The sequence below is a fragment of the Echinops telfairi genome, unplaced genomic scaffold, assembly GCF_000313985.2.
Source record: "Echinops telfairi isolate 266 unplaced genomic scaffold, ASM31398v2 ScPeMD7_7469;HRSCAF=8507_0, whole genome shotgun sequence".
Taxonomy (NCBI): domain Eukaryota; kingdom Metazoa; phylum Chordata; class Mammalia; order Afrosoricida; family Tenrecidae; genus Echinops; species Echinops telfairi.
Window position 1 is genome coordinate 2,681,609 of NW_022111372.1, and position 12,374 is coordinate 2,693,982.

The window sequence follows — 12,374 nt, forward strand, 5'->3', positions numbered from 1 at the left end:
AGTCATTCCCTACTCTCTCGAGCATGGGTTTTGGGGTTTTTTTTTTGTGAGTGTTAGGTGATATAGCTCCTCATTTATTGATTTGCATCTCCCAGAAGGCTAGTGATCTTGAGCATTTCCCTATGTGTTTGATAGCCATTTAATTGTTGTCCCTTGTAAACTGTCTATTCATGTCCTTTGCCCACCTATTAATTGGAGTTTTTGTTCTTGTTTTCTATTGAGGTCTTTTAGTAACTAGTCCCTGTCTGTTGTGTTATTTAATGATTTTTTTTTTCTCAATCCATGGGCTCATATTTTACTCATTTGACTTACCTTTTATTTGTTTATACATCTTTTATTTTTAATAGGTCCTAGTCCTTTATTTTGTGTGTTTATATTGTGTGTTTTCTTTGTTATTTTTGATATTCTGTGCACTAGGCTCTGTCTAGTGATGTGGGAGAGGTCTAATAGTCGGGAAACATACAGTGGTTACATGGAGAAAGGGAGAGACATGGGTAACTGGGGGATGTAGAGGGGCAGAGGAGAGAATAAAAGAAATGATAGTAGTAATTGGCTGTCCATACTAACCAACAGATTTGTTAAACTAATGGAAAACTGTATTTTAAGATGGGTAATCAGAATTAAGAGACTTCATAGAAATACATTTCAGGAGGAAAAAGTAGAAAAAGATAATGAGTGGATATTTAGGCAAGCAGAAAGAGGACCTAGTGTGTGGGTGCTGAATTTCTACTGCCATGACAGTGTGAATGTGGGGGGTGGGTTTGTGCACTCAGGGGAAAAAGGCCTTGTTTTTTGGTGATTGTGCTAAAATCTTCAGGCCTGCCTCCTTTGCTTGAGAGGAATACATATTCTCAAGAGGGTGGGATCCCACTGGAAGAGGAAGTGGGAGAGAATGAAAGGGGACGGGGGGAGAGGAGCATTATTATAGAACAAAGGTACGAAAAGTGAGAAAGTAAACAGTTCTTCTGGTTGAGAATTCCCACTCCTTTGTTAGTGTTATTGTATGTACTTAGACTTGTGTAAAGAGGTGGAACATGTGGTGGAGAGGACACCAGAGAGAACGAGCAAAGAAAGAGGAAGGGGGAAAAAGGTTAAAAGTGTCAAGTGGACAATGAGAATGTGTGCACCCACATGGCCTGCTGTCTGCTGTGAATAGGTGGTACTTAATGCTGAAACTGTAAACGTAGTGCCAGTCAGGCTCTCTGCTGGTTTTCATGCTTGAACTCTACCTTCAGGATCCTGTGTTCATCTTGATGATGATAGATCAGTACTGAACACTTCTCTGATCCATATCCTTCAGTTTTTGGCTAATGTACACTTGGGTGCCAACATTTTAAAATAATCCTCACTTAGATTTTGCTTGTTTTTTATTAGGAACATCGGAATTTGCCATTTATGCGAGAGCTTCGGTATCTATTTGCACTTCTTGTTGGAACAAAGCGGAAATATGTTGATCCATCAAGAGCAGTTGAAATTCTTAAGGATGCTTTCAAATCAAATGACTCACAGCAGGTAGCTTTTTGTATCTACTTGTTTATTAAACCATTGAATATTTAATCTGATTGTTCCTTAAGCAGTATTTCCAAGGATAGCTGAAATTTTAAGATGTGATTATTTAGCTTTATCAAACAATCTCCTTTAAATAACCCATATAAGAAATAAACCTAAACTATTATTTAGAAGACTTGAGCAAAATAAATAATGCTGTTGAAAGTGTTAAGATAAATGTCGTTGTATGTCTAATGACGGAAATTATAATTAAAAGCAAAATGTTAAATATTTTCAAAGTGTAAATAGGTCTTCACCAATATATAACAATCTAATGTTAATATACTGCACATGCTTTTGATATACCTGTTTATGTTCTAGAGATGCTCTCACATATATACACCTAAGTTTAATTGAGGCTTCTACAACTCACATACTAAATCCCCCTGCATAGTCAAAATTCCACATGTAACTTTTGACTCTTCAAACACTTAATAGCCTACTGTTAACTGGAAGTCTTCCTGATACATAAAGAGTCAGTTAACATATTTTGAATGGAGCATGCATTAGAGATCGTATCTATATGAAAGTTGCATGTTCAGTAGGAGATAAAAGGAACTACACAAAAAGCAGTCGACTTTTGCACTTGCTGGTGTAGCTGCTGTGGCTACTGTGTCCATTCCCTTCTCTTTTTACAATGATCCTTATGCTGGATGACTTTAGTTTAAAATGGTGAGCAACCATAGCTTTATACATCAAACCCTGTTACTTACAAGCAATTCAACTTTTTCTTGACTTTCTCGTGCTTCTTGGGAGCGTATCCAGCATCATTATTCCCGCCATGCTATTCAGGCATACAGTACTGTGCATAACACAAAGAATTCAAGAGAACTGGTAAGAAGTCACTTTTTGCTTTACTGGAGAGAAAAGCTGCACACGCAGAAATGATTAGTGCCATATGTTTTTAGTTTTAGTTTTTTTTAAACTTAATGACCTTTGCCTTTCAAAAGCATGCTTTTTCAAGGGTTACGTGTTGAGTAAATGGTTTGGGAACCATGTTTGACCTCTTCCCGAATATACACAAGTGGAAGAATACAACTCCATATCAGACAGACCTCCACCTTCCATCCTTCTTTATCTATTTCTAATTATGAATAATAATAATAAACGATTCCTCTGGTGGCTCACTACTTTTTTCTACTGGCTTCTTTAATCTATTGCAGTGATCACACACAACTCACAGGCAAATACTCATGATTAAAGGGTTTATTAGGGAAGTTAACAGGCTATAAGTCAGGATCAAAATATGTTAAGGTTTCAGTCTTCTTTTTTCCACAGCCATCTTTTCTCAGTTATGCTGGCAGGCATGTGTCTTTCTGGTCCTTAGGCCCTCATCCACATGGCCCCTTGGTCTCAGCTGTGCTCAGGCAAGTGCTACACTCCATCCACACTAATACGTACTGTTGGGCTGTCCAGTGTGAAAGTTAGCCTCCTGCCCAAAGGCACTCAGCTTTACTTGTTCTACAGTTGTTTTCATGGTCTGTGTGCCATGGACTCTGGTGCCTCTGTTATGGTGCCCTGCCCACAGGAATCCTGCACGTGCTCCACTGATGGCTCTTCCTTCCTGATAGATATGGGATTCTGTGTTCCTACTTCAGCCCAGAGGAATGATGACCTTGATAACTACCCCTCTAGTAGAGTTTCACATCATCTCACTCTATCATTTAGTGGGAAATATGAAGATTGTGGATAGAAAAACCATATCAAGTAGTTTCACTTTACTGTAGCTGTATATAAGCACACACACACTCACCCCTTTTCTAATGTTTATAATGCCAACTATGCCAACTCTGATGGCATAATAGTTATTATTATATAAGAAGTTAGCAGTTCCGACCCAACAGCCACTGCGTGGGGGAGAGATGTAACAGTCTGCTTCTGTAAAGAGGTACAGCCCTGGAAACCCTATGGGGCAGTTCTGCTCTGTCCTGTAGGTTTACGGCAGTGGTTCTCAACCTTCTTAATGCCGCGACCCTTTAGTACAGTTCCTCATGTGGTGGTGACCCCAACCGTATAATTTTTTTGCTCCTTCATAACTGTTATTTTGCTACTATTATGAATTTGGCGACCTCTGTGAAAGGGTCATTCAATCCCCAGAGGGGTCGCTACCCACAGGTTGAAACCACTGGTGTACATTGAGTCAGACTCAACTCAGTGACAATAGATTTGGTTTGAGTTTTGATACTTGATCAGTGTGTATAAATGCTGTTTGTATGCTTTGAGAAAAGAGGATATTATCTCTAACGTGTAGCCATCCACTTAAGAGTCATCATGGTGGTGCATTGAGTTAAGCATGGGGCTGATAACTGCAAAATTGTCAGTTCAAATCCACAAGCCACTCGGAGAAAAATGAGCTTGTCTGTTTCCTATAAAGATTCAGTTTGGGAAGCCCCGTGCAGCATCCTTATGGTGTTACTATCAATTGGAATCAGCTTAAAGAAAGTGGGTTTATTTCTCTTGGTCTTGTTTCGTATAGCAAGAACAGATCCTACCCATTGCCATTGATTCTGTTCCGACTCAAAAGTAACCCTCTATAAGATTTTCAAAGTTGTAAATCTTTATGGGAGTAGACAGCCTCATTTTTCTTCTGCCAAGCAGTTGATGATTCTACTTAGATCGATGGGGTCTACCTTAATCAAACCTGAAAAATGTGCTTGCTTATTTATGTATGCTGGAATTTTATGTTAATACTCATATTTTTGTTTTTTATTTCTGAGGAGGTTTCAGAAAGATTGTTGAGAAATTCCATTATTGTTTAATACCATTTTGATACAGTTTTGAAGCTCCTTCATAAATTTTTCATGCTTCTCCTAGGTTTTTTGTCTAAAGTAGATTATGACTATGTTATTTGGTACATACATATTCATAACCATTAAATTTCGATGGGGAATTAAGACTTCTAGTGTTATTAAATATCCTAATTTGTCTAATAGCGCATTCTTAACTCCTTCATTATTTCTGGTTCTGTGGTATATCTCCACGGGAGCCATGGTGCTGTATTGCGTTGCATGTCTGGCTGCTAACCAAAAGGTCAGCTGTTCGAACACCAGCTGCTTTGTGGGAGAAACATGAATTTTCTGCTTCCATAAAGATTTATAATCTTGGAGAGTAACGGGGACATTTCTACTGTGCTGTAACGAGGCTCTCAGGCAGAACGGACTCAGTGAGAGGGAATTTGGTTTTGGTTGGTGTATCTCCACTTACCCTTTTACTTATTTTTAACTTTTTTCTCTTGCTTTATTTTAATTATGTCTACTATACATAGCACACATTTGACTTCTTTTATAAGTCCTTTAAAAATATGTTTCTTTCGGATAGATGAGTGTATTAACTCCCTAGGGCTGTAGCAACAAATAACCACAAACTGCTTGGCATAAAACCACAGAAAAATTTTCTGTGACAGAAAGTATTCTGTCACAATTTGGCAGGGCTATGCTATTTCTGAAGGCTTTATTGAAGAATCTGTTCTGTATCTTTTTCTTAACTTCTGTTATTCAGCAATCGTGGGCATTCTTTGGCTTTTCAAAGCATTAGCCAATCTGTTCCCATTGTCACATTGCATTCTTTCTGTGTCCCTATTGCTGTGTCTCCGCTCCTACCCTTGTAAGGGCAATGAGCATATTGGACTAGCACCTACCTTCCTAGCCTTTTCTCAGCTTGGTTTTATCTGTAAAGATCCCATTTTCAAATAAGATAGTATTTAGAAGCACCAGAGGTTATACTTGATTTATATATTCTTTGTCACATTCAGCTCATAACAGTAAGTAAGCCTGTAATATTTACTCAGAAGTCTAATGTCTTCTTTTGTTGTCTCATTAGTTTTATGTTCAAATGAGATTTTTATCTGTTTTACCTGTAGGATTCTCCACTTTCTCTTATTCTGAAATTTCTATTTGTTGGATCTTGTACCTCCTATTTTTACTTTTGTTTTTCTAGTGTTTTTCTCTCCTGTTTTCCATCATAAAACTTTTGTTGTATTTTTGGAAGTAATCTGAAATATTTCAATTTGAAGAAGCTCAAAAACTATGATGAAAATAAAAGATAATGGAAAAACTTTCCACAAACTTTTTGAAGCCCTCCACCTTTGTCCTTTTTATATTATGCAAGTCTTGTGGGATACCCTTTTGTATGCAACAGTGTTTTTTAGTTTTAATCATATCTTTTTTTTTAGTTTTAAATGTACACTTCTGTAGTAAAGGCCTTCTTTATTCTTTCTCAGTGAAGGTAGGTAAAGTTATTTATTAGGTCAATTGCTATACTGAGTTCTGTGCCTTCCAAAATATATATTTGATTCCTTTTTTTTAGTACTTGTGTATATAAATTCATTTGGAAATAGCATCTTTGTATCTTCGTAGTTTACTGTACCCTAATCTGATGTGACCATTGCCCTTAAGAGAAGAGAGAGAGCGAGAGAGCGAGCTAGACATAAATGGAGAAGTATCATATGATGATTGGAGTTATGATGGCTTAAGAATAGCATGACAGAGATTGGAGTGTTGATGCCAGAGTTAAGGAATACCAATAATTGCTGTTAGGAGAAGCTGAGAGAGAGGCATGGAATACTCAAGATTGCTTTCCAAAGCCCTGAAAGGTATGGAACACTGATGGTAGACTAATCTCAGACTTCTAAAATCCAGAACACCCAGAGAATACATTTCTGTTTTTTAAGCTACTCAATTTATATTTTGTTACAGCAGTACAGAAAACTAATGTAATTTCTAAAGAAGACAGAAGGTAACTTCCAAAGAAGAGTCTACTTCGATCGATAGGCAACAGAGTTGTTTCTGCGAGATATAAAATCTTTCAAGAAACATAAAGCTAGGAAAAGATGTAAGAAGTTATTTTAAGGAGTTATGTAAATTTCCTACTGTTGGTTGCCATCAAGTAGGTTTTGGCTGATTAGCACCCTTACGCACAGCAGAATGAAACATTGCCCAGTCCTGCACGCCTCACGATTACTATGTTTGAGTCCATTGCTGCAGCCTCTGAATCAGGCGATCTCATCCAGGGTCTTCCTATTTTCCACTGCCCTTCTGCTTTACCAAGCATGATGTCTTTCTCCAGGGGCTGTGCTCTCCGGACAACATGCCTGAAGTATGTGAGACAAAGTCTTGCCATCCTCACTTCCAGGAATCTTCCTGGCTGTACTTCTTCCAAGGCGAATTTGTTTGTTCTTCAGTATTTTCAGTCTTCTTGGCCAACACCAGTATTCAAATATGTTGATTATTCTTTGGTCTTCCTTATTAAATGTTTAACTTTCATGTTGTATATGAGGTGATTGAGGGGTTAACAGGAGAGAGAAGCCAGCAGAGAGAAAGAAGGAACTGACCACAATTAAGGTAGAACACCTGGGCCACAGTTCGTCTAGATAGCAGCTCTCAACCTGTGGGTCGCGACCCCTTTGGGGGGGTGTCACACGACCCTTTCACAGGGGTTGCCCGGTTCACAACAGTAGCAAAATCACAGTTATAAAGTAGCAACGAAAATAATTTTATGGTTGGGGGGGGTCACCACAATATGAGCAGCTGTATGAAAGGGTCGCGGCATTAGGAAGGCTGAGAACCACTGCCTTAGAGTCATTGGAGGGTTTATGGCCGTGCCATATCCTTGGTTTCCAATTCTGGCTTCGAGAACTTGGGAAGAATAAATTTCATGGAATTTAAACTTACTTTGTGGCAATTTGTTATAGAGGCTCTTAGAAACTTAAAGTGTTAAGAGCAAGGATATCGCTCTGAGGATACCCTCAGGGAGGGTATCCCAAACCATGGCACCTCTCAATTAGTGGCTTGATTTACACCAGATCCAAATGGCATTTTGGGGTACTGATCCCTCACCCTGCCCAATATTCTTTAATTTGGGGAACGAGACACATTCTGAAAGAGCAGCAGGGGTGCAAGGTGAAGCCATCTAGTGTTCTCATGAGATTCTCATAGGACAGTGTGGTGTCCTTGAAGAATGTGCAGGTTCATTGTTGCGATAAAAATAAATAAATAATCTGCCATCAAGTTTGCGGGCTTTTGAACCAGCAGTTTTCTTTCTTTCTTTTTTTTTTTTTTAAACTTCATCATTGTAAACTCCCAAGATTATCTGTTATCCTCCGAGATAAAGTATGAAAATGAAACTTTTGAAACCTCGCCAAACGGCCACTATTTGCTTCTGAGCTGACTTCTCTGTTTTGAATTTAACGGGCTATGGAGTCCACTGTTTTGACTGGACTGTTTTTTAAGTGTAAGGCACCTAAGACGAAGACCGGTGTCTTACTGAGTGAACTTACCCGCAGCCATCCACTGACTGATCACACTGACACGTTTAAACACATTTTGTTTTTAACATGTGTGTCAACTAGAACCTGAGTAGCAATAGTTTTTTACTTACCCTAGTAATTTTATCAAAGCACACTAGTCTTCTTATGAATGACATCATTAATCATCTTCAAAAAATGAAGAGCCCTTTGGTAATGAGGACTCATCTTTTTATAAAGTTCATTGTAAAGATCTCTTGGGGCATTGTTGTTTTATAAAATCCCATTTGTAAGTTTGAATTTTAATCTCATTCCAAAGTAAAACTTAATTACCAATGCTTGCTTTTCTCACATAGGGACTTCATGCTGATTAAATCACTTTTAAAACTTGCACTTAGTGTAAAACATTTGATAGGATAAGGAGTCAGTGGGTATACATTTGACTGGCTACAGGCCTTATGTTGTGACAATTTGCATAATGAGTAGGCTGAATTATCTGCAACTTCTTTGCTCTTTCCACAGCAAGATGTGAGTGAGTTTACACACAAATTGCTCGATTGGTTAGAAGATGCCTTTCAAATGAAAGCTGAAGAGGAAACGTAAGTTAATGTGAAATTTAGAAGGCCATATATATTTTTTTCTCTTACATATTTTATATCAACCCATAGAACTGAATCAGACTTGTGGGAGTCTAAATGCTATCTGTGTTATTGTCAATCTGTTTTTATGACCACACATGTTTTGGGTTTTTACTATGAGAACAGAATCTATTCAGAAGGATCTAAATAATGAGTCCCCATAGGGTTAAAGCACATATTCATAAGTCAACAGTCACTGTCCATCAGGAGGACGTGTGGGTAGGTGGTTGAGAAAGAGGCTGAGTGGTAATTCTGATGCTTTTTCACGTGGAAATATGAGAAATGCAATAGGAAGTTTCTTTTAAACATTCCTTAACCTTTTACATTGAACCGTTATCAAGCTATTTACAATGTGTCGCTGGCCTCCAGAAAGGAAAAGTAAGCACGTTTTCAGGTGACCTTCACTCACCCTCATGTGGTCATGGCATAATATGGAGTGTTCACTCTGTGTGTGTGTATGTTGGGGGAGAGGGGTTGGTTTGGGTCTTTTTTTTTCTGAGAAACCAGTGGACCTTTGAGGCTTTGCTGCTACAAGGCTCTGATGTGGAATCTACATGTGAGCTAGTTACATAAATAATGAGAATATACCTTATCCAACTCTTAAGTACCTTTCTCATCTACCCTTTTTTAATCTTTAAAATATATACCAGCTTTATTGTCCAATGAAGATCATTATTAGAAGGTCTGCAGTGAGATTAAGGGTGTTGTAACAATACAATATTAAGAGCAAAGATTGCTTCCCAACTTTTAATATATAGCCTCATGGAGGCCTTGGAAAGTCAAAGGAGTAACTCGGCTCTGTCCTACAGCATGACTACGAGATGCACTTGAATGCCAGTGGGTTTTTTCCCCAGATTCTCAGAGTTAAGTTTCCTGATTACATTCTCATAATCTATGAAGGCAGTGGTTCTCACCCTTCCTAATGCCACGCCCCTTTCATACAGTTCCTCATGTGGTGCTGACCCCCAACCATCAAATTATTTTGGTTGCTATTTCATAACTGTAATTTAGCTACTGTTATGAACTGGGTGACCCCTGCGAAAGGGTCATTCAACCCCCAAAGGGGTCGCACCCTACAGGTTGAGAACCGCTGTTTTAGGTAAGGTTTAATAAGTTAATGTCAAAAGTAAAGTTGTTATGTAACCAAAAAGAAAGATCCTTTCTAAGTTTGGGGGCCAGTCTAGCTACACATATGTCATTTCTAGGTCTGAATAGAGTAGGGTTTCTATAACTGGAGCCTGGACTCAATGGGACAAAGTATGTAGTTAGGACACATGAATAAGTATGTCCTATTATTTTTGAGATACAACAAAAATACTTCAAATCCTTTAGCTGTTTGTCAAATCATAATTTCCAGAATTTAGTGCTTAGTGCAGTACAGACATAAGTTGCTGTTGATGGGATATTTAGCAGAAAGTCTGGAAAGTATTGTGGATTAAATTGTCCTTGTTTCAGTTCTCTTAGAGGACAATCATTCAGGACCAATTAGCTCCAGACAAAGAGCTTTAAACTTTAAACTTCATTGGGAGAAATCTCTCAAGAGGTTAACTGTGACACTAAGTCCACAATACCTAGGTGTAAAAACCCATTTTTTGGGGGGTGGGGAGTGGGTTAGGGGAGCAACTGTCTTCTGTTATAGAGTCTGGCATTTATGAGCTTTGGGGGCAGTGAGTGGGAAAGTGCTACTTACCAAAGTGGCAGGGCCACCTGAAGGAAACACTGTTGAATAGTAGTAAAAGTCATTCATGGTTACGGAGGAGTGATGTGAGGATGCAGTGACTTGCTTGCCCTCAGTTGTTCTCAGTAGGAAATCTGGATCCAGGGGCAGAGCAGGTCTTCACTATTGAGGCTTTTATGTTTGGAGGGTGTACACTCTTATTTTAAAAACAGTAAATAAATTATTAAAATTTCATAGCATTGCATTCTAATAGAGAGCAACTATTTCCCCTTGACAAATTCAAATGTTATATAGTACAGGCTCAAAATATGAGATTTAAATGTATAATTATAATTAATAGCACATACTGAGTAGATACTGACATATACTCAATATGTTAATATAAACTCTTTCATGATTTCAGTTGAGTTACAGTATTGTTACTTCTCTCAGCAAAGGAATAGATAAATTTATGTAACTAGCCCAAAGTGCCTCTGTAAATAGTAGAATCTGAGTACATGATAACCACAGAACTTTATTCCTGTTTCTTATATTAGAGTTCTTTTGATATTGTTGCTATTTCTTATTTATAAATCTCAAAACTATAACCATATTTGCGTTTTTTGTACCGCTCTGTAGGGAGGAAGAGAAGCCAAAGAACCCAATGGTAGAGCTGTTCTACGGCCGGTTCCTAGCTGTGGGAGTGCTTGAAGGTATGGTGCCCAGGTCTGCTTGGTGTTACAGGTGACAGGACGTTGTTGTCCACCCGCAGCTTGTTCTTATTGTGACTCAGTCCCTGTTGAACCATTTTTATTTTAACTTGACGTGCTCTGTTTATTAGTTGCTGTGCATTGTCGCCACTATTCGTTTGCAGCTCACACAGAATTGAGTGACCATAAAGGAAGGTAGAGAGTGCATTAATCCATCCTAATTGATAGTTAATCATGCACCGATATTCTTCTAATGAGAAGACATTTATTATTCTGTGAGTTGTTGGGCTTTAGAAATTAATGGGGAAGTTGAGAGGTCCTTTAAACAGAATACTGACATTGAACACGGGCTTGGTCTGGTGGTGGTGTCGCTGAAGATTCCTCGTCTGGGCCTTCCAGTTCTTGTGCAAAGCCGAATCAAGCACCATCACACAAGGTACTGGAAGGTCCCCATTTTTGAATGACTGTAACATATTTAGCAGTCAATTTTCAAAAAGGTTTTTGAAAAATAGGTTTATCAAAAATAGGTTAAGGGTGATATTACTTCATAAACCCTGAATACCTGTTGCTTATACTCTAGAATTAGTCACTTTAATAGCATTGCGCTCACTGAAATATACCGCATGTACCATATTTGCTCGAGAAGCCCACCCAAATATCAGCTGAAGCACCCAATTTTACCACAAATACGGCTTTAAAAATGTGCTGAAAAACTCAGCCTATACACGAGTATATATGGTAATAGTAATACGTCTCAAAGCATATACTTTTGGAAAATATTTTTCCTCAAAGTTCTTAGTGTATCGATGGTTGAAATAGTTTTCCCTAAATCATTCCCGAAGCAATGTAGAAAATTGATTTTCTATGATGACCTGAAGTACTGGATTTCTGTGAAGTTTTGTTTGAATACAGTTTTTCGATGTTTGATTCAAAAACTAGCAAACATTCACTCAAAATTTAGCCAGGTATTAAAAAATTCACTGAGGTTTCAGGGTATTTGTGTTTGCCTCAAATGCTAAATAGTCGTTAATGGAAATATTTTACATAGAATATAATGTTCAAATTTAGTATGGTCATATTATTGTACTGATTTTATGTGAAGTTACAATAATGTATCTGAAACAATAGAGTAACTCAAGTCAGGTTGTGACCAAGCACTGTTTACAGTATCACCCGTGAGTTTTTCTGTTTTGTGGTTTTTAAAAGTGATTGTTACTTTAATACTTATTTCGCCAATGAATATTAAAGTCTTTGTTCCCGATTCTAGTAAGTAAGCATTTGTGGTATAAATAAGGTTTTGACACATTTTTACAGGAATTGTGTGTTTAAATGAGGGTGTTCGAGATTACTTTTTTGCCATACTCACCTAAGTTTCCTAAAGTTTTATTTTACACAATGCTTTCACTTGGGAGCAGTTTACCCTCCACTCTCTGGCCCGACTAACAGTTACTCACTGTACAATTCTCAAGCCAAATGCCACTTTGTCATGAAACTCGTCCCTGCTCCACCTTCCCGCACTCGAGTCATTGTTAGGTTCCCTGAGTCTGCTCCGACTATTAGCAACACGAGGGTGTACATTC

The 12,374-nt window shown here is 38.1% G+C and overlaps 1 protein-coding gene across 3 annotated transcripts in view; it reads left to right on the forward strand.

Annotated features, from left to right (window-relative positions):
- The window catches only part of USP25 (ubiquitin specific peptidase 25), a 168,866-nt gene that overhangs the window by 89,168 nt on the left and 67,324 nt on the right, over window positions 1-12,374 (forward strand). For all 3 annotated transcript variants that reach the window (XM_013006906.2, XM_004711310.3, XM_004711311.3), the window contains exons 7-9: window positions 1,375-1,512; window positions 8,312-8,388; window positions 10,724-10,797. In XM_013006906.2, the coding sequence (XP_012862360.1) occupies window positions 1,375-1,512; window positions 8,312-8,388; window positions 10,724-10,797 (289 nt within the window). The remainder of the gene's footprint in view (window positions 1-1,374; window positions 1,513-8,311; window positions 8,389-10,723; window positions 10,798-12,374) is intronic.